This window comes from Echinops telfairi, unplaced genomic scaffold (assembly GCF_000313985.2).
Source record: "Echinops telfairi isolate 266 unplaced genomic scaffold, ASM31398v2 ScPeMD7_5592;HRSCAF=6446, whole genome shotgun sequence".
NCBI lineage: Eukaryota > Metazoa > Chordata > Mammalia > Afrosoricida > Tenrecidae > Echinops > Echinops telfairi.
Window position 1 is genome coordinate 26908665 of NW_022109491.1, and position 11948 is coordinate 26920612.

An 11948-nucleotide genomic window follows, 5' to 3' on the forward strand; every position below is an offset into this window, starting at 1 on the left:
GATGGCCACTTGTTTATCTTCAAGCCTTTAAGATCCCAGACACTATATCTTTTGACACCCGGGCACTGTTAGCTCTCTTCACCACATTTGCTTATGCACACGTTTGTCTTCAGTGATTGTGTCAGTAGAGTGGGCACCCACTGATATGATTTTAAATTCTTTGATGTCTGATAACTGATCCCTTCTACACCTCGTGGTCAGTCAGGCTGGTGTGCTTTAGGTGCCCCTCTTAAAGGAGGCCTTCCTGGGTCCCCAGGCTCAAGTCCCCAAGCATGTACCTGGTGACATCCTGTTAGGTGTTCACCTCCTGGCTTCGGCCACGGTTTGTGGGACGACAGGCACCTTGCCTGTCTCCACCACTACGGGGCTGCCGAGCACAACACCGGGCTTTTCTGGAACTAAGGAGACCAGATTTAAAGCGGGACACCATTGACGGGGTGGGGGGTGGGGAAGAGGGGGGTTCTTGATTAAAAATTTGGTCTATATGGACCAAATAGACCGTTCCCTAGCTTGTCGTGCATTCTTTCCAAAAATCAGGACTGTCCCGCCAAAAGCGGGACGTCTGGTCACCTTATGGAAAGTCCAGCTCTGGACTCAGCCTGTGGGCTGTTGTAACTCAGACCTTGCTGCTTGTATGACTTTGAGAAAGACGAGGTGTTCTACTCTTTTGGAGAGTGTACAGTGCTGGGAACCCAGAGGGGCAGTTCTACCTTGTCCTATAGGGTCACTATGAGTCGGTATCTACGCGATGACAGTGAATTTTCCTTCTTCTTTTTTAAGGATGACTTTGGTTAGATGATCTGTCAGTTTCAGTTTGATCGGTCAAACCAGGCTCCCCACAGTGTCTGCCTCAGAGGGAGGCATGGGAGGCCACACAAAGTGCACAAGCCCACAGCCCATGTCAGCCATTGTTGGATCTCGTATGACCCGCCCAGTCCTGGCATTAAGTGGTCACTTAACAAGTACAGTCACACCTCAGTGGTCCAACAGCTTCAAGCTCAAACGTCCGACAACTTGAACCGCAAGGTTCACCCAATCTGCCTGGCGCTCATAACTTTGCTCGGTAGTCAAACCGAAAATCCGCCTTGAGTGAAACCTGTCCTGGCTGAGAGTTGAGTGTGAGCCTCCGACATCAAGGGGTGGCGCTTCAGTTTAAGCGCTGCGCTTGCTCAGACAACACGCAGCGCTTGTGTTAGTGCCCTGGAACACTCGTCCTTGGGCCCTTTGGTGTGCTTTACTTGCATAAAAATGTCATAAACGCGCTCGAAAGCAAGTTAGCGGTACCAGCAGTAAGTCTGAGAAGGAGACCTGTGAGAACACGAGAGGCTGAAAGAAAGCCAGCACTGGGCCATCGGAATTGGCTGCCACTTGTCTGATCTGGTGGCGGGACACAGCACCGCTGAGTCGACATCATCAACATTTTTGAGGGGGGGGGGAGTGATTAAAGCAGCCAGGAGCTGATACCAAGGGTTCAAATGGAAAGCGAATGTTTAGAAAATGATGATGGCAACATATGTACAAATATGCTCGATCCAATAGATGTGTGGATTGTTATAAGATCTGGAAGAGCCCCCCCCCCCCCAATAATCCTTTAATAAAGAGGTCGGGGGGAAAGTGGCTAATGTAGCGAAAAGTGTGAAATTGCTAATCACGGAACAAAGAACCCAGACTGTCAAGGAGGTGGAAATGATGTTGTGAATTTGGATAAATCAGAATCAACTCGATGGCAGTGGCGTATGCAAACAGTGAACTGCAAGAAGACTAGAAGCCTCTGTCATGACTTAAAGTCCTGGAAAACGAATGGATGAGTGGAATGTGTGGGCCTCAGAACCAATTATTTGGTTTTCCATCATTTCTTATGGGAATATGTTCTGTTCTCAAACTTTTCCGTGTTCGAACATGAATCTGGAATAAATTGAGTTAGACCCCTGAGGTTTCACTGTTGAATGAATGAAGGAGGGAGTGACTGAAAGATACAATATCCTCCAGGTGATAGGTCGGTATCTGAGCGTAGAGAGGAGGCACCTGAGCTCTGAGGGGTTTGGGGCTTGACCAGGATGAGACTCAATTTCTTCTGTAAAATCATTTTATTGAGGGCTATCACAATGCTTATTATAATCCATACATCAATTGTATCAGGCGTATTTGTACATATGTTGCCATCACTCTTTTCTAGACAGTTACTTTCTATTGAGCCCTTGGTGTCAGCTCCTCCCCTCGAGACCCAATTTCAAGATTTCCATAAAATGCATGTGTTTGGGCAAGGAGAGGTGGCCTGGACCCTGAGATCCCCAAATGCTCAGTCCAGAGGGAGGGGGCCACCAAGCTTTCAGGGTTCCTCGTGGTGTTGGCCTGGCGCTCCTGGTGACCAGGAAGAAAGGTGAGGCTGTCTGCCCCTGTCAAGCTGCCCAGTCGAGAGGGTCTCTCTGAGTTGTATCTATTCAACGGATGCTAAGACTTGGACTTGGAGCTTGCTATTCCTGCCCTCGGCCGAGCACATGCCCTCTCGGGGACTTTGCATGTGACGTTTCTTGCATCTAGAACGCTCTTCCTTCAGGCCCCTGCAGGGCTCCCTCCCTGCCTTCTTTTGAGTCTCAGCTCAACGATTCCTTTATCAGTGTGGCCTCTTCTGAGCACCTTTAACAAAATCACCTGCCTGCTAACCCTCACCTGCAGTATTATTGCCCTAGGTGTGCATGACCTGGGGCACGTCCCATCTCTGTTGACCTGTTCATTCCCTGTCTTCTCCAGCTGGATCTATGCTCTGGGAAGGCTGGGCTCCTTTGTCTTATCCTCAGCCCACTTATCCTTATCCTGAGTACCTGGCACAGAGCCAGCATTCAATCTCTTGTTGAAAAGGGGCCACGTGGTGACGCGTCAGATCCCTGCCCTCAGGGAGGCTCAAAATTTAGTGGGGACCACTAATACACACCAAGGACGTAAACACACACTCACTGCACACGCACACCCCCCTCCCCACTCACACTCAGCCCATCCAACTCCACACTCACATACACACACATACTCACTACTCTTAACCCCGCCCCCCGCTCCCCTCCCACAATTCCTACACACACAGGTGCACACATAACAATCGTTTTGCGGTGGCAGTCCATGCGGTGCGCCAAGCTTGGCCTGCGTTCAGGAAGGAAGCGGGATGGGACGGGCACGATGGATGGAGTGATGGAGGGAGACCTCTCAAAGGCAATCACCAGGCAGAGATCAGAATGACGTAGGAAGGTGGGTGTGGCCAAGGCCCGACTGATGCCAGGGTGGAGTCAGGATGAGGGGTGCTGAAGTCATCAAGGAGGCAGGGACCAGGGTCAAATAGGGCCTTGCAGGTGGGAGGCTGGTAGGGCAGAGCGGGGAACCACCTCTCATCCTTGGGAGACCCAGTTCCATGCTTCCTTGCCATGTTAGTTTCTTGGGGCTACTGTGACCAATCATTACAAACACGGCATTTAAAAAAATAATTTTATTGGGGGCTCATGCAACTCTTATCACAATCCGTACATTCATCCATTGTGTCAAACACATTTATGCATTCATTACCCTCATCATTCTCAAAACATTTGCTCTCCATGTAAGCCCTTGGTATCAGCTCCTCATTTTTCCCCTCCCTCCCTACTTCCCCTTCCCTCATGTACCCTTAATAATTTATAAATTATTATTTTGTCATATCTTACACTGTCCGACATCTCCCTTCACTCACTTTTTGTTGTCCGTCCTCTAGGGAGGAGGTTATATGTAGATCCTTGTAATCAGTTCCCCCTTCTACCCCACCTCCCCTCTACCCTCCCGGTATCGCTGCTCTTAGCACTGGTCCTGAAGGGATCATCTGTCCTGGATTCCCGATGTTCCCAGTTCCTATCTGTACCAGTGTACATCCTCTGGTCTAGCCAGATTTGTAAGGTAGAATTGGGATCATGACAGTGATCTCTAGCAGAGATTCTGTTCCTTGCCTCTTTCAGTGTCCGGTGGAGGGTAAATGGAAGGCTGCCAGCATTCCTTGGCTTCTGGCCACAGCGCTCCAATCTCTGCCTCTGAGGTCACATAGCCACGTGTTCACTCTCCCTCTGTATCTTTCTCCTAAAGACAGGTGTCACTACATGTTGAGGACACAAGGGTCCTCTAGGAGAGTTCCCCGTCTCAAAAGCCTTGACTTCATCACACCTACAAAGTCTTTTCGTGACAGATGAGGCTAACATTTCCAGGCCCCAGGCTGTAGGACCTGCCTCTTCTGGGAGCCTACCCCAGCAGTCTTCTCTGATGGCTGATAATTCAATGATTTTTTTGATCCTCAGACCAAATGAATATTCCCTTTGGCCTGTTTTTTTTCCTTCCAAGTGGGCTTTCTATTGGTTATAAACAATGATGTTCAAATGAACCCCCAACTATCAGGCACCAATAGAGGCTTGCATGGAGAGAGGGAAGGGAAGTCGCACCTGTTGAGTGGACACAGTACACACAGCACAGAACAGACCCTCAGGAAAATGGCAGGTTGAATCGATTCTGAGGTGATACTGAGAAGCGCTCCTTATTACCCTGGATGTCCTGGGAGGTGAAATGAGTTAGGTAAAGGCTCGCAGCCAGGGAGTGGGGGGTTCAGGGTTAGAAGATAGGCGTCTGACTCCGGGGCCAGGGCTTCTCAACCTCATCACCGCGGACTCTTTGCTACCCCCATCGTGTGCAGATGAGTGGATTCTCCCTCATGGCCCTCCGCGCTTGGGTTTTCAATGGTCTACTTTTCGGAAGTAGCTCCCCAGATCTTTCTTCCAAGGCACCTGTGGGTGGACACGAACCTCCATCCTTTTTGTTAGCAGCCAAGCATGCTATACCAGTGTGGTAGTCGCCTAATCAATTGTCAATTTAAGGATTAAATTTAAGGATTAAGAGTGGAGGGGTGGAGTCTATCTGGAGATAGCCAATGAGACTTCTGTGTGGGCGTGGTCTTCCCCTGAGAGTTCTGGGAACTCAGGTACTTCCTCCTTGGAGGTGGAAGACACCTCTCTCTCTCTGCTACTCCCTGGGAGACATTTCAGAAGATAAGTCACATGGATGCAACCAAACCTCGGAAGCCGGAGAAGCCACAGAGAGACCCCTGCTGGCGCTGAGATGCTTACAAAGCCCCCGGACCCAAAGACTTTCTACCCACTGGCTTGTGATCGTCCTGCATTTGGCTTCATTGCATGTGTTTTGTGAGTCTGAAGAGGACTTTATAGATTGGTATCAGACATATGGGCTAATATCAGACTTATGGCCTTGGACTGGACTGGGTTGGGATGTTTTCTTAATGTTCAATTCCTCTTGTATATAAAATTCTTTCTTATACACATATGTGTGTCCATGGGTTTGTTTCTCTAGTCTACTCAGACTAACACAACCAGGGACTGCGTTGACATTGTGGATCAGTGCGTCCTCTCTGATGTGTGCATGTGGGGCTGTGCTGTGGCTTGTAGGCTGGTTAGCCGCATCCCTGCCTCCACCCACTAGAGGGCGGTAGCACCCCCCGCCCCCCCCAACCAAAAAAAAACCACGTCTCCACAAACCCAAACCAAACTCACTGCCATGGAGTCAGTTCTGACTCAGAGAGGCCCTATAGGACAGCTTAGAACTGCCCCTGTGGGTTTCCGAGACTGTACACTCTTTTTATGGGAGTAGAGAGCCTCCTATTTCCCCCAAGGAGCAGCTGGTGGTTCCAAACTGCTGACCGCTATGCCACCAGGGCCAAATATCATGTGAGGGTAATATTGACTCAAACTGCCAAGTTTTGATGAGTAGCTAAGAAAGTTCATCACCTACAGGGACTCCCCAGTGGCCACAAGCCACCGTTATGCCAGGTCTTTGTTATAGCTGCCAAACCCACTTTCTGACTATTAGGGCCACCCCTGCAGGACACATGTGGGAGGAAAACACACAGAAGGGGGAGAGAGGATGACAATCAAGGTCACTGGGGGTGCGCTGTTCATGCTCAGAGATGCTCGGGGAAGCCTCCTGGGAAGGGCCCCACTCTCGGTGGGTCTGGAAGGACAGGGAAGATCTGAGGAGACGGAGAAAGGGGAGGATGGTCCCGAAAGGCTGCAGCAGGAGCCTGGGCAGTGAGGAGCGACGTGGGCTGAGCCTTGAAGGACAAGGAGGGCGTGTGCACTCAGATAGCAGAGAGCCAGATACGCCAAGAAGGAATTTCACCAGGAGAGCTGCAGCCAGACACAGGGCTTTGGAAGTTTATCATGGGGCCTGGTGGGCATCTGAGGTCTGGAATTGGAGGCAGAGAAGTGGTTGGAGAGCCTGGCTCCTGTCCATCTCAGAAGACACCCCTACAGGACAGACCCTTCACCCCTGACCCTTGCTGCTTGGTGTGCCAGGGACAGCTCCGTGGAAGCTGGGATCTTGAAGGCTGCTCATCAAGGGCTCCTTCGGCGGGCTGCCAGGGCCAGCAGGAGGGCAACCAAGGTCACTGCCTTCAGTCCCAGGACCACGAGTAAGACCGTAGACAGCAGGCCTGGGGAATAGAGGGGAGGGCTCAGGTGGGACCCACCACCCCTAGCTTGGTGCTCCTTGGGGATGTCCCATGGGTGGAGTCTGGTCCAGATACTGCATAACTTCTAGGACCACATCCTTCTGGGTTGGAAAAGGAGAATGAAGACTCCCCTCATTCTCCCTGCCCTGGGTCAGCTAAGACGTATCTAATGTCCCACCTGTACCTGCCATCATCTTGATAGCACGGCTGACCGCTGGTTAAAATGAAATTAAGTTTGACTGGGAGCTAACCTCTTCCCAGTTACGCCATCTGATCCTCATGCCAATCCTACATGGAGTAGAGGCCTAACTTTTGCAATGGAGGACAGAGGCCCAGGGCCGTCGGTATCCAAGAAGTGATGGGACCCAGCGAGTCTGGCTCCCTAGTGTGATGTAAACAGGGCTGAGCGTCAGAGAAGCTCTCCTGACTCCCTCCATGCCCGAGGGTTCACCCCGTGCACCAGGCACTCGTCTGGGCTCTTGGCACGAGCGATCTCATTGAGCCCACACACAAAGCTGTGTGGATGTCTCTCAGACTGCAATGCTTCCAAGTCTATGGAATGCAGCGTCAGAGACTCAAGGAGTTAAGCAACCACCCAACCAGCCAACCACCCACCCAACCACCCAACCACCCACCCAACCACCCAACCACCCACCCAACCAGCCAACCACCCAACCAACCACCCAACCATCCATCGTGTAGCTAGAAAGGTCTCCCTGCCAAGCCATGTAATTCAGCCCTGTTATTCCAGACATCGCACATCTCTATAGTCTCAATGATGGGGAGCTCACTACCTCTCAAGCAAAACTGCCTATGGGACAATTGCATGATGCTGGCCATTAGAAGATTCTTTCCTCTTTGAATTTTAAAATGCTTCTCTGGGTTCTGGTTCTGTAGTTGACATGGTGCTGGGGTGTGGGGTACAGAAAGATTTCTCCCAAGTCATCTTCCCCAAATATATGCCAAACCTAAAATGCTGCTTGCTATACCTGGTAAACAACTGTACACTTGGAGGTCAACAAAAGCAGGTCAGAGATTATTCTCCCTGAGGATTATCAGCCTTCTAGAGAAATCAGACTGTACAGTCTGTCCCACCCTACGTAGGGCCCACTCCCTTCTGATAAGGATAGTGGATTGTCTCCCTGAAGGAGAGCCCAGGGAGGTCAAGTCCACTCAAGGATGACCAAAGTTAGGCTGCCACATTGAGTCTAGGGTCCGCCCATCTTGTATATCCCCTTCCTGTGACATATGTGGTCACCTGTAATCATGCCCCTATATATATATAGGCCTTGGTCAGAAATAAGGAAGAGATGCTCTCTCCTCCCTCCACATCCTCCCACTCTGCCCAGACCTGACTGCTGAGATTATGGTCATCCTGAGTTGAGCATGCTACCATAAAATGTGTCTGACTCCTTTATTTCACTCTCTCTTCTATCTTCCATGACTTTACTATGATCTCTCTATATTATAACCGCACAATTGCTCCTATGGACCCCCGTGGATGTTAGAAGCTGGCTTACTCAACACCTGGAAACTGTTTTGGTGGCGTATAGTCACTGGAAGACTGGGACTGCTCCCTTCCCAAGGTCAAGACTATGGGCCACCTTGTCTGTGAGGGGCTGATGAACTTCCCTGGAAGTAGGTGCACTCACCTGTTGAAGATTCCGTGACTGGAGAAGCATTAGAGCTGTCTGTCTCTTGGGAAGAAATGGGTTTTGCTGCAAAGGGAGAGACACATTCTCACACGGCTCCCCTTTTAAGCCTGCCTGTTACTTCCTGAGCCTCTGTCCTAGAATTTGGGGGCACCCAGTTGAGTCTTCCCTTGCTGTTGGGGTGAGGGCTAGAAAGACCACCTTGCCATTCATCGAAGGACTATTAAGACTTGCTAATTAAACATCCCCAGGTTCGGGACAGAGCTTCCCTTCTTTCCTCGTCTCCATCAAGGAGCTAGCGCAGGGCTGGCCACTCCACAGGCACCCAGTAGATGTTTGTCTGTTGCTTCCTTGGTGGCTTATCCTAAGTGCAGTGGAAGCCCAGAGTTGGGGGAGGCTAACACTTGCGGGAGGATAAGGTTTCCTAGAGAGGGACCATTTACCCTGGACCTTGAAGGATGAGTAGGCACGGTCCAGGGAGAAGGGAAGTCATTCCAGGCAGAGGGAACAGCTTAAGCCAAGGTTTGAGATTGAGAAGAATGAGCCTGTGTGGGGTTTGGTGAAAAGTTCCCTGTGAGCCTCTCCCCACCTCCCCACCCCCACCCCCAACCCATGGCTCAGGCCCCCGAATTTCCTGTCTCACCTTTCACCTTTAGCCTGGTGCCCTGGCCAGACATGTACTGCCTGTTGCTTGTCTTCTGAAACTTTACACAGTAGTAGGTGCCTGCATTGTCAGTGGAAACCCCTTTCAGGAGAATGCTGTAGTCATTGCCAGAGGCCCGGACAGCTGTCACGTTGGGGTGAGAGAGGCCTTCAAAGTTGTAAGTGGCCTCTCGGCTCACACCAGTCCCCCGGAACCATCTGATGGGTCCTGGGGGACCACTGCCAAATACCGTGCAGTTGAGCACAACGCTGCTTCCCGTGGTGACAGACACGGACTCCTGAGGCTGTGTGATCCGCAGGTCGGGCTCCGGGTCCCCGGCTCCTGAAACCAAAGAGAGGATGCTTGGTTTATTGCCTCCCTTCCTCCATCATCCACTCATTGCCTCCCTCAGAGCATCCTTCCCGTCCCCTAATTTCTCCACTCAGCTACTCCTTCCTGCATTTCGTCATGTACTGAGTCATCGGGACTTCATAAGGAATTTCCCAGTAGCTATTACGGGCCAATGATATTGCTGTTGTTCGTTGCTATCAAGCCGATTTTGACTCGTGGTGACTCTGTGTGCGCAGAGATTGTCCCAACTGCGGCCTTTTGGATGCAGATTGACAGAACTGCCTTCTATGGCATCTCTGGGCAAGTTCAAATCACCCCCCAGCACTTAGCCCAGTGTTTCCCAAAGCAGGCGATGCTGAGCCCTGTGGGTGCTAGGGTGATCCAGGGGTGCTGCAAAAGCAGACACCTCCACTTCACCCCGGGTTATGGACTGTGCACTTTCATGGTCAAACGTCTTTCATTGCCAGGGGCTCTGAATAAATCGTGTTTCTGAAAAGGAAGCAGTAAGCCGAATAAGTTTGGGAACTTATGATAACCATTCATACCACTGCAGGTTAACACCTCTTCCCCAAAACAGGAACGGTGACTATACACAGACATTCAATGGACTACATCTTTGGGAAGAGATGATGCTCAGTATCAGCAGCCAACCCAAGGCCAGGCCTGATGATGGAACAGGCCATTAATTGCTCACATGCAAGTTCAGGTTGAAGTTGGAGAAAATTAAACAAGTTCACAAGAGCTCAAAGGCAACCGTGTGTAGATTCCAGCTGACTGTTGAGAACATCTCAAAAACAGAGTTGATGTTTGAACATTAGTGATGGAAGACTGGGAGAGTTGTGGGAGGACATTGAGAACATTATTCATGAAGAAAGCCAACGATCATTAAAAAGACAGGACACAGTAGTAGGCATAAAACATGGAAAAAAGAGAGAATAATTTATAAATTATCAAGGGTGTATGGGGATGGAGGGAGAGTGGGAGAGAGAGGGGAAAAATGAGGAGCTGATGCCACTGGCTCAGGTAGAAAGAAAATCTTTTGAAAAAGATGAAGACAGCATATTTAAAGATGTGTTTGACAAAATGGATACATGTATGCATTGTGATAAGAGATGTAAGAACCCCCAATTAAAACAAAAACAGAACAGAAAGAAAATATCAAAGCGGATGTTAGAAGGGCCTCTGAAACTTGCTCTCGCTCGTTAAATAGCTAAAGCAAATGGAAGAAGCGATGATGTCAAAATGCTGAACAGAAAATCTCGAAGGGCGGCTTGCAAAGACAAAGTATTAGAATAAAATGTGCAAAGACCTGGAGTTGGAAAACCAAGGAGGAAGGACACACTCAGTATATGCCAAGCTGAACAAAAGTGAAGAAAATAGTCCAGTCTCGAGTTTCAATATTATAAGATTCGAAGGGCAAAGTATTGAACCATGCAGGAAGCATCAAAGGAAGATGGAAGGAGCACAGAGTCGCGGTACCAAAATGTCGATAGTCAACCATCTCAAGAGGTAGCATACGATCAAGAACCAATGGTCCTGAAGGCACTGGCCCAAAACAAGGCTCCAGGAATTGATGGGATATCAGTTGAAATGTTTCAACTAAATATGAAGCTCTGTAAGCACTGACTAGTCTATCCCCCCCCCAAAATCTGGAAGACAGTTACTTTTGCCAATCAATTGGAAGAGATCCACATTTGTACCCATTCCAGACAAAGGTGACCCCACAGCATGTGGAAATTATAAAGTAATATGATTAATATCACATGCAAGTAAAATTTTGCTGAATATCATTCAACATATATATGGACTTCTCCAGATGGGACACACAGAAATCACATTGTAACAGTTCACTGATGAGGAGCTGCCAGAAATTCAAGTTGTGTCCTGAAGAAATCGTGGAACAAGGGATATCATTGCTGACATCAGACGGATCTTGGATCAACACAGGGAATACCAGAAAAATGTTGACTTGTGTCTTATTGAATACACAAAGGCGTTCAACTGTGTGGATCTCAATCAATTAGAGATGACCTTGGGAGGTCACTTTCCGGAACACTTAAGTGTACACGAGGAACCTGTGAACGGAGAAGAGGCAGCTGTGTGAATGGAACAGGGGAGCACTGTATGGTGAAAAATCAGGAGAGGTGTGAATCAGAGTTGTATCTTCTCTCCATACTATCCAAGCTGTAAAGAACAACAACAAAAGAACAAAAACAAACAAAAAGGACAAAAAAATAATTTGTTTTAAAAAGAAAAAGAACACAGCATCGGGATTGAAGGAAGGCTTATTAACAATCTGCGATATGCAGATGACACCTTTGTTTGCTGAAAGTGAGGAGGACTTGAAGCAGCTGCCTATGAAGATCAAGATGTGCAGCCTTTGTATGAATTACAATTCGATGTAAAGAAAACCCAAATCCTCACAACTGGCCCGATAGGTGACGTCATGAAAAGCAAAGAAAAGGTTGAAGTCAGAGATTTTATCTTGCTTAGATCCACAACCAAAGCTCCCGGCAGCAGCAGTCAGGAGATGAACCACACGCTGCGTTGGGCGAACCTGCTGCCCAAGACCTCTTTAAGTGTCAAGAGCAAGGATGTCACTTTCAGGACTAAGGTGCACCTGACTGAAGCCATGATATTTTCCAAGGTCGCGTGTGGTTGTGAAAGTTGAACACTGCGTAAGAAAGACTGCAGAAGAAGTGACGCATTTGAATTATGGTGCCGGCAAAGAATATTGAAAATGTTTTGAGAAACGATGTACAAATGCGCTTTACACAATTGA

The 11948-nt window shown here is 49.2% G+C and overlaps 1 protein-coding gene across 1 annotated transcript in view; it reads right to left on the bottom strand.

Moving 5' to 3' along the window:
* Positions 1-6241: 6241 nt before the first annotated feature.
* SIRPB2 (signal regulatory protein beta 2) overlaps positions 6242-11948 on the bottom strand; it is a 56136-nt gene continuing 50429 nt past the window's right edge. The window contains exons 4-6 of the mRNA XM_013007864.3: positions 8816-9157; positions 8173-8238; positions 6242-6502 (exon numbers count right to left, since the gene is read on the bottom strand). Coding sequence (XP_012863318.2) covers positions 6405-6502; positions 8173-8238; positions 8816-9157 — 506 coding nt within the window. The 3' untranslated portion in view covers positions 6242-6404. The remainder of the gene's footprint in view (positions 6503-8172; positions 8239-8815; positions 9158-11948) is intronic.